At 43.8% G+C, this 15528-nt stretch overlaps 1 protein-coding gene across 2 annotated transcripts in view; it reads right to left on the minus strand.

Moving 5' to 3' along the window:
• Nucleotides 1-15528, minus strand: part of LOC138296808 (exportin-5-like) — a 1097230-nt gene that overhangs the window by 962567 nt on the left and 119135 nt on the right. For both annotated transcript variants that reach the window (XM_069236256.1, XM_069236254.1), the window contains exon 5: nucleotides 1636-1818. In XM_069236256.1, the coding sequence (XP_069092357.1) occupies nucleotides 1636-1818 (183 nt within the window). The remainder of the gene's footprint in view (nucleotides 1-1635; nucleotides 1819-15528) is intronic.

Genomic DNA, 15528 nt, shown 5'->3' on the forward strand with positions numbered 1-15528 from the left:
AACCAACATTAGGCTTTTTAACACAAACCTCAAATCGGCTCTTCTGCTCAGAGCAGAAACGTGGAGGACTACAGTGACCACCATCAACAAAGACCAGACCTTCATGAACACCTGCCGGAGGAAAATTCTCTAAATCCGCTGGCCAAAGTCCATCAGCAACAAACAACTATGGCAGCAGACTTTCCAACTCCATGCTCCTGAAGAAATCATGAAAAGACCCTGGGGCTGGATCGGTCACACCCTCCGCTAGCCCGCATCAAACATCACCAGGCAAGCCCTGATCTGGGACTCACGGGAGTAGGAAGAGAGAAAGGCCAAGAAACACCGGACGCTGAGGCCTTGAGGCTAACTGCAAGGAGATGGGTTACTCCTGGAGTCAGATTGAAGGAAAAGCCCAAGAAAGATGGCTGGCAAGAGGCCTGGTTGATGGCCTATAGCCGAGGAGGGGTAGTAAGCCTACAAAAGTAACTACTGCTCATATCCTCTGGAGTTAGCTGAATCTATGCTTGTGGAGATGGCAAAGAACGTTGCTGCATCTTTTGATGTTTCAGAATAATCTAGCACGGATTTGTTGATGCTCTTTTAAAGCCAGTTGTCCTGGTGAAGGGGAGCCCTAATGATAGAAGTCCTGAAACATTGACAATATGGTATGCCTGGAGGACAGCATATTAGTTTGACACTGTATTAAAATAATTTATATAACTGTATAACAATGTATACCCTTATGAAATTGCAAGGGAAATTAATCCAGTTGACCTTTATGTGCTCCATGGCAGTGATATAGAAAAATTAAGTTATTTCTTGTGAAGGAATATATTGAAACACTGTTAAAGTCCTAGAACTACTTGTATATAAACTATGTCTAGAACACAAAAACATGTGGACGGTATAGTCTTATAATTCAATGAACAATTAACTGACCCTTTCTGCACACTTTACTGAAAGTATAAAGACATTTTAATATATAACAATACTATATTTAAAATGAAAATGTTCAAATTGCTGTTACAGTGGAGTATACTTCCATGCAATTACACTGTTTGGATAGGTTGTGTACTGTTAATCCAAGCATGGTATATACTGGTAGATTATTGCTTTGGATAATTTATTTAGTTGCAAAGAGTTTCAGGATTCTGCAGTTGGACAAAAAAAAAAAAAAAAAAAAAAAAAGGAGAAACTACAACTGTGCTTAAAACAAAAAAAAATATATCAAAATTAGAAGTCGAGCTGCACCTCTCTGGAAGGAGATTTGATTTAGATCAAATTCCTTTCTATAAAAAGATAGGGACATTCCTTCTAAGCTTTGCAAATTTAGCATTGTGTTAGTTTGGCAGTGTCAGCCAATCCATTTGGAAAAAAGAAAATAGTTAAAAGCAGTCAGAGAGCTCAACAGTGAACAACATTCAATATGATGAAAATGTTATTTTTGCTTTCAACATAGCTCACTTAAAGAAAAATGTTGTAACTCTCCACTTCTCATAGAAGAAGTGGCGTCAGTTAGAAGATTTACTAAGTAATTCACTGCTGCTCCTCCATCTACAGTATTCTGCAGTGGTGTCTACAAGTAAGATCGTTCCAATTGGGTATTGACAATCAGGCAATAGCAAAAAATGTATTTCCTCACAATGGACTTACCACAACTCTGTATCGAAGCACATTTTTCTCAAGTAAACTCAGGACAATGGTCAAAATCTCTTTCATATTTTCAACCAGGGAACGCTTGAGGTGCTGCCCACGGAGCACAGGTTCTGTTTGCAATGTCACCACATCTTCTGCCAGTCGCCACAGGATAAGCAACACTAGCTCTGCATTTATCTCCTAATTTATCAAATCAAAGAGATAAACACTGAAATCATAGCAGCAAAAAAAAAAAAAAAAAAAAAAAGAAAGAAAGAAAATCACACTACATTGTGCATCAAGCAAGATATTTAGAGAGCTGACATAAGGTCAGTGTTGTGCTAGATGCAAAAATGTTTAGCTCTCTTAAGGAAATTCTGTCATAAGACACACACACAGAGCGGAATTTCCTGCTTGCAGATGGCAATCTATAGCATTGTATCAGTATTCTAAGGTGGACTGTACAGAAGACAGTGTACAGAGTAAAAAAACTTACTTACTTTTTACTGATGTGTAAAGAGCTACACATGGTGTAGTCGTATGATGTTTAATTTGATAATTTAGCACTGCAAATGCGCAGACATTTGAAGTCAATGTCAGGCGTATCTTCAAGAAACACCCATACCTCCACTGTTGCATGTGATATCATCATGGTGCTATCATCATGTGGTAGCAACAGAAAGATGCCTTGACACCGTTAGGACCTAGGAGTAGGGGTAGGGTTTCCAGATGGAACACCATGTTGCAGACCTGGGATTTCTTTTAATAAACATTTGAATTCTTGGACTTGTAAGCCTGGTGCTCCCTAAATGTACTAACTAACTTAAGCTCTAGATTGCAAACACTGGCAAAATAAAATTGGACTAGAATTTGGGGTCCCTGATGACATGGAGTCATCTGGAAAATGTGATCAGATAAGGCCAACTGAATGTGTGTGCATACACATTTTCAAAGCAGAAAATAGAGAAGGTCCATTATTTACTGTTTTTTGTCCAACATATATGTACTGCTGTGCCCTACAGGAATACTTTGCTTCCACACCTAAACACAGAGGAAAGTGCCTCACTCTTTCTACTGAAGCAGACACATATTGTAATGGTCAATACTCAGAGGTTAAATAAGGAGAAGAACCAGTGAAGGACGCTGCCAATGAATCCCATTCAAGACTTCAAGGTGTGGATGAGGGTGGAATGGTTGAGAGTATTGAAGACAGCTGAGAAAGGCACCAATACCAGGCGGCTTGGTAATTATTATCTGCAGTCAGGATAGCATTGTCTAAGATCTATAAGGTAGCTTTCTTCATACTGCATGATATAAAAGCAGACAGGTAGATGTGCAAATAAAGGGAAGATGAATGATGGGCCGATAGTTGGCAAATGAGGATTTTCTCAAGAGTGTGAGGTCTGTCTTGAAAGCTTCTAAGAGGATGCCCCGAGTAAGGAATGCATTGAAAATGGTGCGTAGGGGTGAGAGAACTTCTTCAGCAAGAGTTATGATGAAGGACAAGGGTAAGAAATGTTCATATGAGACAACTTTGAAGGAAAGAAGTGTGTCAGTGAGCTGTCAGATTTGGCTTTGAAAGATGACCATTCCAGGATGCTGCAAGACAAATAAGGTACTGCTTTCTGGTAGATGTAAACTGGTTCCGGAAGCTTTAAAGTAGCGTCATGTGGCTCCACGCTGATATCATTCCACTCTGAAAGTGACAAACAGCACCACATAGAACCACACGCTGTAGGAAAGTGACCCTTTTGAAAGTCACCCCCATTTATTGCCTGGTATTCGATGGAATTTTAACTGAAAGTGCACTGGGTTCCTGCTAACCAGGTCCCCAGTGCCAGATCTTTTCCTAAAACTGTGCAATTGTTCCCCAATTGGCAATACTTTGGTACCCCTGTAAGTCCCTAGTAAATGGTACCCTTTGTACCTAGGGCATGGGTATCAAAGAGGGTGTCCCAAGAGCTGCAGCATCTATTGTGTCACCCTTGGGACCCCTCACCTGCACATGCAGGCTGCCACTGCAAGCTGCATGTTTTGGTGCATCTAAAGGTGAAAATACAACATGGCACACAGCCTGTGTACCATGTCCCCTAAAAATGCATGCAATACATGCAAATCACCCTCACAGCAGGCCTTACAGCCCTAGGGCAGGGCGCATTATATTACATGTGAGGGCATATCTTCATGAGCAGATATGCCCCTGCCAGGTCTTTGTAGATTCCTAGACATAGTAAGTGAACAGGAAAGCCATTTTAAGTACATGTCCTGGACACTGGTCAATAAGAGTTCCCCAACTACATGATAGTTTCACTGAAAATAGGGATGTTGGCATCAAACATCTCGTACTAATAAACCATCACTGATGGACTTAATACAGGCACCCGGAGGGCACTTTAGAGGTGTTCCCTGAAAACCTACCAACCTACCAACTACCTGTATGGGGATTGACTGGTTTTACAGCAATAATTATAAGGGGATTCCCTGAATTAAATAAGCGTAGCTCAAACAGGGAAATGACCAATGTAGAGAAAAACTACTATGAGAGCTACTAGAATAGCCATGAAGATACAATCGTCTTCACGTACCAACACTAGGGTCTAGAATGATGCTAACTATATATAGCTGACCAATTAATTGTTTATAATACCAGGCTGCTACAATTAGGTACTCAGTTACAGATAAAGTGATCCTATTGCATAATTAGTACAAACTTATTTTACAAATATAAATGTTTTATTATTCCATAATGATACAATCATAAAAAATATAAACATTAAATCAAAAAGATAAGAAGAACATACATACAAAGCACCTAAGACAAACATACCACATAAACACTGGATTATATAAATAAGAAAACGTGTCTTATTTACAGGTGAAACACCACATCAAGGAACTAATCCAAATAATAAGATTGAGACAATTTAGAGTGATAAAAATATACAAATATAAATTATTCTAATATATTAGTATTGATAATCTAATACATAGCTAAAGAGACAATATGAACATAGTTCTATCCAAATGGTACCGTAGGGACCGAAGGCACCCGGAGGGCACTTTAGAGGTGTTCCCTGAAAACCTACCAACTACCTATATGGGGATTGACTGGTTTTAGCCAGCCTGCCACAACCAGACAATATTCTGGCCCCCAGGATGAGGGACTTTGCTCTCAGGCGGTCACAGACAAAGCCTACTCTGCGTGAGGTATTAACACAAACCACCCAACAGGATGACCTGCAAATCTGCATCCCAAGGCAGGGGGATTCTGCAGATCTGGCTTCCCTTGGTATGCAGTTATGGCTTCATTCAAAGGAGGGATGCCAACCCCCTGCCCCAGGGCTGACTGGCATTGGGACAGGGGAGAAATTAAGTATTCAGAGGTGTGTCCACCCCTCAAGTTAGTCCCCACCCCTAAGGTGCGCCACCTGATGTGGATATCACATTTAGAGATTTGCCATCTTGGTTTTGGCAGAAGTAGGAACTCTGAGACAGGGTTATGCCCACTTCCCACAGGAAGGGGTCATATAGGGGGTGTAGTGACCCCAGAGGTAAGTAGCCCATTGGCTACTACCCTACACCCCCCTTAACACCTATAAATTCAGTATTTAGGGCGTCCCTGGCACCAGGATAGCAGATTCCTGCTGACCTATGAAGGACACCCAAGAGCTGCAAAACCAAAGCCTGAGGAAGAAACCCCTGACTTGGCCCCAGCCCTGGTAGCCTGGCTGCTGTTCCAGGCGATTTGCACCAAAATCAGCTTGTCCTGAAAACAGCTGTACCTCCAAAAGCATGGGAGAACTGCCTGCCTACAGAAAAGACACAGGAACTCATGTGGATCAGTGCAGATGCTTCCCTGCATCTTGCAGTCACCCCAAGAAGAACTGAGAGGACTCTGGACCGCTGCTAACTTGACACCTGTAATCACCACTGCACCCATGTCACCCAGCCTGAGATGAGGTGGACTAACCGTGCCAATGTAGTCTCCCAGCCCTCCAGAGACAAAGCCCATCTTGGACTTGCCCACTGTGGACTCAGACACAGCCTGCAGCCACTGCACAGTAGGCCCCCTCAACCACAAATGCTCTGGTGGAGAAAACCAGATGCCGCAAGACACCCCTGCACCTGTCGCTTTTTGAGTAGAGGACCTGCCCACACATTCCTGGCCATCCCAAGATTGGACCCACTTCCTGGCTCCCCTCGACTGGATCACCCCAGTCCTCACCTACATCATCTTTTCAACCGGACCGATCCCAATTGACTAACATTGGGCACCCGATGCCATACTACACCTCTGTACCCGGCCGCCGCACTGCCTACCTGTTGGTCTGGTCCTGACCCTTGCCCATCACACACACTAAGTCCAGGAGATTGGTCCTGTAAGTTGCAGTACTGTACCAGCTTGACGTCTTTGTTTTTCCTCCACAGGATAACATTGCAGATTCCAAAATTTGCACGGTTGACTTTTCAAAACTGTAAGGATTTTTCTTGCAAAATGAACTTACCTGATCAAATTGACTCCGATGCCAAAATATATATAAACATATTTGTTATTTTTGTAAATTGATGTCGATCTTCTTCTTGAGCTGTGTGACTCATTTATTGACCTTGTGTGTATTTTCAGATGAGTATTTGATAAGCCTAAGGCTGCTCAGCCACACCACCCCCTCAAAGAGCACCTTGGGATTGCTAGAGCATGCCCCTGTCCACTGAACTCTTTATATGATATATCAAAATGAGATGCATCATGCAAAGAGCCAGCTTCCTACACATGTGGTCGTCATTGCTTTCCTATACTTGTCCTCGCCCCAAGACACAGAACCCATCAGCAAACTGGCATGAACACGGAGTAGATCTCTAGCTTGAGACCTTTTTCAGATGCAGATGAGTCAAGTTCACAGAAAGGGACGTTTGGTGAAGAATCTGTGGTTAGTTAGAAGTATCCGTCATAAGAACAGGTTACTTACCTTTGCTAACACTCTTTCTGGTGGATACTCTTAGTGCAGATTCTCATCTTGTGAAGCAATACTATATCAGTAACTCCTCAGGTAGTGGGTCTGTGTACTGTCTCAGGATAGAGAGGTCAAAATGGCCATCTCAACAGATCTGATGGTTGAGTAGGTGCCTGACAAATATCCAGGAGAGTCACTCAACGTGCCAACACAGCAGTAGAAGCTGTGGCCCTGGTGGAACGAGACCACAGGCCTGTTTTTTGGCCAGTGTGAAGTAGGCTTTGATGGAGAGCACAATCCATCAAGAAATGGTCTGCAACTGTAATCCCTTCCTTTCTTCGTTCTAGCAAACAACCCACCGGCCTTAAAAAAAAAATAAAGTGGAAAATGTGTGTTTTAATGCAAATTTTCAGGTTGCAAGGACTTCTGGGTAAAACTACCAGGTGACTACCTGGTGAGAGCCATGCAAGACACCACCCTGGACTGTCTAGTTGTCAGAAAAGTGCAGGTTTATTAGGTTTCCCTAGGTACCAGCTGAGCTATGACACAAAATTCTCAGCTATCAAAAAAAGGTTGGTTTTTAGTGGAAAAATTTGATGTGTCTTGTAAGGAAATGCCTCCTTGGCATGGTTACCCCCTGACTTTTTGCCTTTGCTGATGCTATGTTTTGAATTGAAAGTGTGCTGAGGCCTGCTAACCAGGCCCCAGCACCAGTGTTCTTTCCCTAACCTGTACTTTTGTTTTCACAATTGGCATCCAGGTAAGCCCCTTGTAACTGGTACCCCTGATACCAAGGGCCCTGATGCCAGGGAACGTCTCTAAGGGTTGCAGCATAACTTATGCCACCCTGGGGACCCCTCACTCAGCACAGACACACTGCTTGCCAGCTTGTGTGTGCTAGTGGGGATAAAACGACTAAGTCGACATGGCACTCCCCTCAGGGTGCCATGCCAACCTCACACTGCCTATGCAGTATAGATAAGTCACCCCTCTAGCAGGCCTTACAGCCCTAAGGCAGGGTGCACTATACCATAGGTGAGGGCATAAGTGCATGAGCACTGTGCCCCTACAGTGTCTAAGCAAAACCTTAGACATTGTAAGTGCAGGGTAGACATAAGAGTATATGGTCTGAGAGTCTGTCAAACACGAACTCCACAGCACCATAATGGCTACACTGAAAACTGGGAAGTTTGGTATCAAACTTCTCAGCACAATAAATGCACACTGATACCAGTGTACATTTTATTGTAAAATACACCCCAGAGGGCACCTTAGAGGTGCCCCCTGAAACCTTATCAGACTACCTGTGTAGGCTGACTGGTTCCAGCAGCCTGCCACCCCCGAGACATGTTGCTGGCCACATGGGGAGAGTGCCTTTGTCACTCTGTGGCCAGTAACAAAGCCTGCACTGGGTGGAGATTCTATCACCTCCCCCTTGCAGGAACTGTAACACCTGGCGGTGAGCCTCAAAGGCTCACCCCCTTTGTTCCAGCACCACAGGGCACTCCAGCTAGTGGAGTTGCCCGCCCCCTCCGGCCACGGCCCCACTTTTGGCGGCAAGGCCGGAGGAAATAATGAGAATAACAAGGAGGAGTCACTGGCCAGTAAGGACAGCCCCTAAGGTGTCCTGAGCTGAAGTGACTCTTACTTTTAGAAATCCTCCATCTTGCAGATGGAGGATTCCCCCAATAGGGATAGGAATGTGACCCCCTCCCCTTGGGAGGAGGCACAAAGTGTGCACCCACCCTCAGGGCTAGTAGCCATTGGCTACTAACCCCCCAGACCTAAACACGCCCTTAAATTTAGTATTTAAGGGCTCCCCTGAACCTAAGAATTTAGATTCCTGCAATTTACGAAGAAGAGGACTGCGGAGCTGAAAAACCCCTGCAGAGAAGACGGAGACACCAACTGCTTTGGCCCCAGCCCTACCGGCCTGTCTCCCTCCTTCAAAAGAAAACTGCTCCAGCGACGCTTTCCCCAGGACCAGCGACCTCTGAATCCTCAGAGGACTGCCCTGCTTCAAGAAGACCAAGAAACTTCCGAGAACAGCGGCCCTGTTCAACAAAGACTGCAACTTTGTTTCCAGAGGAGCAGATTTAAAGACCCCTGCAATCCCCGCAAGAAGCGTGAGACTTGCAACACTGCACCCGGCGACCCCGACTCGACTGGTGGAGAAACAACGCTACAGGGAGGAGCCCCCGGCGACTCCAAGACTGTGAGTAACCAAAGTTGTCCCCCCTGAGCCCTCACAGCGACGCCTGCAGAGGGAATCCCGAGGCTCCCCCTGACCGCGACTGCCTGACTCTGAAATCCCGACGCCTGGAAAAGACCCTGCACCCGCAGCCCCCAGGACCTGAAGGATCGGAACTCCAGTGCAGGAGTGACCCCCAGGAGGCCCTCTCCCTTGCCCAGGTGGTGGCTACCCAGAGGAGCCGCCCCCCCCGCATCGGTAGAGAGACCCCTTGGTCTCCCATTGAAACCTATTGAAACCCCGACGCGTGTTTGCACACTGCACCCGGCCGCCCCCGTGCTGCCGAGGGTGTACTTTCAGTGCTGACTTGTGTCCCCCCCAGGGCCCTACAAAACCCCCCTAGTCTGCCCTCCGAAGGCGCGGGTACTTACCTGCTGGCAGACTGGAACCGGGGCACCCCCTTCTCCATTGAAGCCTATGTGTTTTGGGCACCTCTTTGACCTCTGCACCTGACCGGCCCTGAGCTGCTGGTGTGGTGACTTTGGGGTTGCTCTGAACCCCCAACGGTGGGCTACCTTGGACCCCAATTTGAACCCCGTAGGTGGTTTACTTACCTGCAAGAACATTAACTTACCTCCCCCAGGAACTGTGAAAATTGCACTAAGTGTCCACTTTTAAAATAGCTATATGTGTTTTATGTAAAAAGTATATATGCTATTGTGATTATTCAAAGTTCCTAAAGTACTTACCTGCAATACCTTTCAAATGAGATATTATATGTAGAATTTGAACCTGGGGTTCTTAAAATAAACTAAGAAAATATATTTTTCTATACAAAAACCTATTGGCTGGAATTGTCTCTGAGTGTGTGTTCCTCATTTATTGCCTGTGTGTATGTACAACAAATGCTTAACACTACTCCTTTGATAAGCCTACTGCTCGACCACACTACCACAAAATAGAGCATTAGTATTCTCTTTTTGCCACTATCTTACCTCTAAGGGGAACCCTTGGACTCTGTGCATGCTATTCCTTACTTTGAAATAGCACATACAGAGCCAACTTCCTACATGTCTATGTTGCCTTTAGGGCCCTTTCTTGTTGCAGATACTAGTTCCACCCAGACAATTGAGGTACCAACTTTATTGGGAGACTTGGGGGCATGCTTGGTGGTAAGAAATTTGGCACGTACCACAGATTCCAGAACTTTCTATGACAGAAATTTGAGTAAAATGTGTGCGTTTCAGGCACAGTTTGAGGTTTGCAAGGGCTTCTAGGTACAACCACACAAGTCACATCACCTTAGACATCTCTGGGTGTCTAGTTTTCAGAAATGTCTGCCTATGGAAGGTGTCCTTGGTGGCAGCTGAACTAGGGCCCAAAATCCACAGCTACCAACAATGAAAAAACTAAATAAACAGATCCTACTGACTAAAATATGGAGGTCTCCAGTTCACGTTTTGGGGTGTCAGGTGCTAGGCCCAGCCACAAAATCAGGGTCCCACTTTTGTCTGCAGACATGCAGAGACACAGATTAGTAGAACATCTGTTATTTTTTAATTAGATTTCTCTGCATTTTTGCCTTCCAAATGCAAGCCAGTGTGTAAGAAGGAAGACATTTTGCAAAATGCCATCTGGATCACATGCTAGGTTGATTTACATGAAAATCTGACACTGACTTTGGGAGAAAAGCAATGTAGGTTCTCATTACAACGTTGTTCCTACGAAAAACTATATAAGACTCTTTTGAACATAAGACCTCAATTTTCCTAACTCCATGATTAAGTGCAGTAGAGTTGCTTTATGTGTTAACTCAAAGGGTGGACCCATCAACTTTGAAAGCACAATATTTAATTTGCATGGCATAGAAGGGGGCGAACAGGAGGAAAACCTTTTTTATACCCTTCAAGAAATCCTTCACTACTGATATTTTGAAGAAAGAGGCTTGTAAAGATTCCTGTATTTATTTAAATGTTTTATATAGCGCAAACGTGACTCATGAGTGGATCAGATCGCTTTCCACATGTTCAGCATATAGGTGGCATAAACAAAAGCATAATCAACAGCTAAAACAGGGTGAAAAACGAATTTACAAAGAAAACCACCTCCAAGTCCAGAAAAGTAGGAATCATGAGATTTACGACAACAATTTGTTCATCAGAATCATTTTCACTTCTTTCTTGAAAAAGGACATTGAGGGATTCATTCTGAATTCAGGAGGTAGGGCGTTCCAGATTCTAGAAGCAATACCCGAGAAAGCACAGTTGTATGTTGTCTCTTAATGGAATTTAGGTGGTTTCAACAGTAAGAAACCAGTGCCTCCGGATACTCCCAAGGCACCAGATGACTTCTGTGCAAGGTATCTCGGGGTGTCAAAATGTAGACCTTTGTGGGTCATGCAGACAATTGTTAAGTAAATCCTCGCCTCATATGAGAGGCGTTTTAGAGATTTCAGATCAGACATGATGGGATTGCTTCTTTCAGTTCCTATAATGAGCTTAGCGGCAGAGTTAAGGGAGGCCCTAAGTAGTGCTAGCTTAGATCTGGGGAGACTGCTGAGAGTTGCACCATACTCCAGCCTAAGGATCACTGGGGCATGAACAAATGACTTGGTCATCAGATGGTAAGAAGGGTTTTATTTTTCTTAAGATATTCATGTGCGCTCCTTTGGTGGCAGAGCTGATAGGCTCCTGCATGTTTAATTTTTTTGTCAAGTGTTATTCCCAGAGATCTGGTTGAATCGATAATGTGAGATACGCAGTTAAGAGCGGTTAGTTGTTTCATCCATTCTGCGATGTCCAGGGAGTGATTGGGTGGGGCGATTAAGAGGAATTCCATTTTAAGTGCGTTATGTTCGAGATAACTATAAGTTAGCCAGTTTTGAGGTTTTTGTAAAGTTGTGTTGAGAGATCTAATATCTTCAGGGGAAGAGATTTTCAGGTACAATTGGGTGTAATCAGTGTACATGTGATAGTAAATGTTAGATAAATTCAACAGTCCCGGTAGAGGTTCCATGAACAGATTGAAAAGAGTGGGTGAGGGCATGGGTCCCCCAGTGGGACCCCTAATGTGACCAGTGTGGGGTTAGATAAGGATCTATTTACCCTGAATCTTTGAGTTCTGTTGCGGAGAACAGAAGCAAACCAGTTAAGGACGGCACCAGGCAGACCCATTGTACGTTCAAGTAGTTCTAGGAGGCGGTCATGTTTTACCATATCAAAGGCTGACGAAAGGTCCTAAAGGAAGGATTAAAGGCTGTTAACAGCTGGGCCATAAGGGTCATGCCAGTGGTGACTGAAATCACTGAGGAAGATCTGAATGCAGTGATATCCAGCATTGGTTGTGATAGTTTCCATGATATATTCTATGAATGGGTGGTAGAACGTGTGCAGTTTGCATAATGTATTGTTGTTGCTCAAAATATCAATGACTAAGTAGTCACATGCAGATAGGGCAATGGTGTGTGACATTCACTGAGAGATTGTTACGATGAATACAAGCAATACCATCTCTTGGTCTGCTGGATCTATCTAGCCTTATGATGTCATGGTTAGGTGAACTGGTAAGTCAAGGATGGGTGTGGATGAGTCATTTAACCATGTTTAGTTGAAGATAAGGTCCAGCTCATAAGCGAGGATGGTGTCTGTGATGTCAGCCGCATGTTTCACTGCCGGATCTGCAGATGAGTAGCATGCATATTCAAGAATGGTTTGGTGTCAGACGAGGTATATTGAGTGATGGGCACTTGATTAAGGTTAGATATGCTGACAGCTCTATGACTGGATATTGGTTCTCTGTGTGGGTTTGTAAGGATAATTTGAATTAGATCCAAATAGACTGTTACCGGAGGCGGTGGAATTATACGAGAGTAGGAGGGACTGAATGTCACTGTCAGAGAGAGGATCATGCAATCTGAAGGGGCGCGTATGAGTGTTGGGGTAAGGTATCATTCTCCATCTCAGTTGGGAGGGTGAAGAGATAGATGAGGTTCCGTTAGCTGTGGGGTGTGATTGTGCTTTAAAGCAATAGGTATTATCTAGGACAAGGATGTGTTTATTTTTCATCAGACTTTTGTTATGCCAACTGTTGTTCGCCAATTCTGAGGTGATACTCCGGTGAAGAATGAGCACAGGTGGTCGTTTTTGGGTCCGAGAACCCTGAGGTGAAGGGGGTGGGTTTGGGGCGCAAGGCTTTCGTGTTGGCATGCTGTTGGTCAAGGAGAGTAAGCAGGGAGGGTGGCAGTCAAGTTGACGCAGAGTGAGGCATGAGGATGGTAGGTGTAGAGCTAGTGAACTGGTTAAGTGGGCATGCTGGGGTCTTATGCTGTATGGCACGGTCCCAGTTTTGGGTTTTCAATAATAGAGAGGGACCTCAACTGGGGCGTAAGGAGCACCCTGAGTGCATTCAAGGTGTCGCCAAGGGGGTATTCATCAGTTGAGGGGATAATGGAGGGTGATATGATGATTGCCGTGTGCTTCTGATCACTGCTCTCAAAGTATTCTAAGGGCGTAATCTAGTAGGTAAGTTAACGGATATGGACTCAAACTCAAAAGTTGGGGTTGGTGATTTGGTGTATATGCAGTAACAGTTGCAAGGTGAACTTTTATGGAAGAAGAGGAAAGGCCAGAACTTGTTAGGTGCAAAAGATATGGGATAACAACCTTCTCTTGGCGAGTAATAGAGTTGAAGTTGTTCTGAATACTCAGAAATGTATAAGTTGACTTCATACCAACTTTTCACTCTTTATATTGTACCATATAAATTGCACGATACTTGGTATATAATGAAAAACCTTTGTAATGTGCAGATGAGTTGTTGACTCTTGACAACACAGGTTCTTGGAGAACATACAAACCCTATATATCTCTGCAACTAGGAGGGTTTAGAGGACATAATGGTATAGAGCTTTTGTTAATCAGCCATTATGACAAAAAGTTACATATGATAACGTTGTCGCAAAAGGCTGTTTTTTTCCCTACTCATTTAAAAAAAAATAAAAAAAATGGGCCCACTTTTCACAAATGTATAGCTTTTACATGTTTCTATCATAAACTGGAAATTGAAAGCAGCAAGATGATGAAAAATGGGCTACCTCTTAGCGAAATGCCAAAACAGTTCTGCATTCTTGAAAGCTGGGAAGACTGAATTTAGCACAGCAAAATGTTAAATTCATCTCATGTTTAAGAAAAAATATTTTTTTGCACAGCACTTTTACCCCATTCCTCGCCCCCCCCCCCAAACAATTAGGTATATTTTGAATATTTTAGTGGTCTCCTCCAGGAGAATCCACGAATCCTGGGTACACTTAGAATCCCTATCATGTTGGGGACAAAAATACTCAAATTAGGAGTAGGTACCTTGTGTGGAAAAACTTTATGGAGGCCGAAGAGTAAAGTACACTAAATAGTCAAAATAGGGCTCAGCATTGGGATGGAAAAACCCAGCAGGAAGAGCTTATTCTAATAAAAATATAAACAGTGCATTTACCTATAGACATTTTCAATTATAGCTCAGGCCCAATATGGTTATGCAGAATGTAAATAAATGAGCATGTTTCTTCTAAGTGAAGTCACCAAAGTCTAAATCATGAAACTTCATTTTCAATTTTCCGTTTTCCTCACTTCAAATGCATCCATATGTAAACTCATGTGCCAAAATGCTGTTGCATGAATGGAAAAAAAAAAAAAAAAAAAGAAGTCCCATTCCAGGCTCGGCATAGGTTCCTGTTTGATGTTGAGCACCCCTCTCCAACGCCTAGGTTGAAACGACAATGCAAGGATAGATGCAAGGGGAAAGAATAGGGAAAGACAGAACAAAGCTGAAGCGGACAGTCATCTCTCAGGCCTGGCAAAACCCTCAAATAAGTAGGTCCGCAGTATCACAGTAAATGGAGGCCAAGGATAGTTTATATACTAAGTACTAGTATACACCTACAAGTATCTATGGAAATGGTAACATGCAGCTTACGGACACCTGGATGAAGTAGGGTGTAACTAGTCCCTGGGAAGACCTGGATTCCAGGAAATAAAGATTTCAGTGAAGCCTGCAAAGTAAGGGGCAAAGAAGGGGCAGCAGAACAAGCAGAAAATGACTACAAAAAAAATAATTTGGGTACTGAGCTAGAGGCCACAGAAGCGGAAACAAAAATGAAGGGTGAGGGATGCAAATCAGGTGAAACTAGGAATGGGCGCTAGAGCCATTGCAACAGCCTAAGTTGCCAGATGCCAAATTACACAAGGGAGTGCAGTTTATGGTACAGCGTCCTCTAATGAACAGGAAAAGCAAACATGGCCTGCACTGTGTTTCACTCCTTTATCCAACCATGCCTAGCCTGGTGCTGTGTGCTGCTTGTGTGTTTTCTTGTATTCAGGTTGCATGTCTTATTCTCAGTAAGTGCCTGTGCATCCTACGGTTTCTGACAGCTGCTTTGGGTGATTGGTGATGCCATAATAATCCCAAGAAACCCAGTGATGATAAACTAGCCGACAATCTGAGAGGGAGAGTGGCTCAACTTCCAACTATGAGGAATTAGTGAAGGTCCTTTTCAACTGTATTAAGGAATTTGTCTCTATTAGGCAGATATACCCCAAGGCATTCCAATCCTATAAGTTGTGGTTTAGAGGCAAGTGTACCCTAGCTGGAATTGCATTTATATTAGCTATAGTGTGAAAATAACATCCGATACATAGGAACTCAAGTGTTCTGACTCAGTAGGCTTCCATCATAAAAACTGGAAATGCAGGCGCCATTAGGTTCACTGTTCTGAAA

This window comes from Pleurodeles waltl, chromosome 5, assembly GCF_031143425.1.
Source record: "Pleurodeles waltl isolate 20211129_DDA chromosome 5, aPleWal1.hap1.20221129, whole genome shotgun sequence".
Classification (NCBI taxonomy): domain Eukaryota; kingdom Metazoa; phylum Chordata; class Amphibia; order Caudata; family Salamandridae; genus Pleurodeles; species Pleurodeles waltl.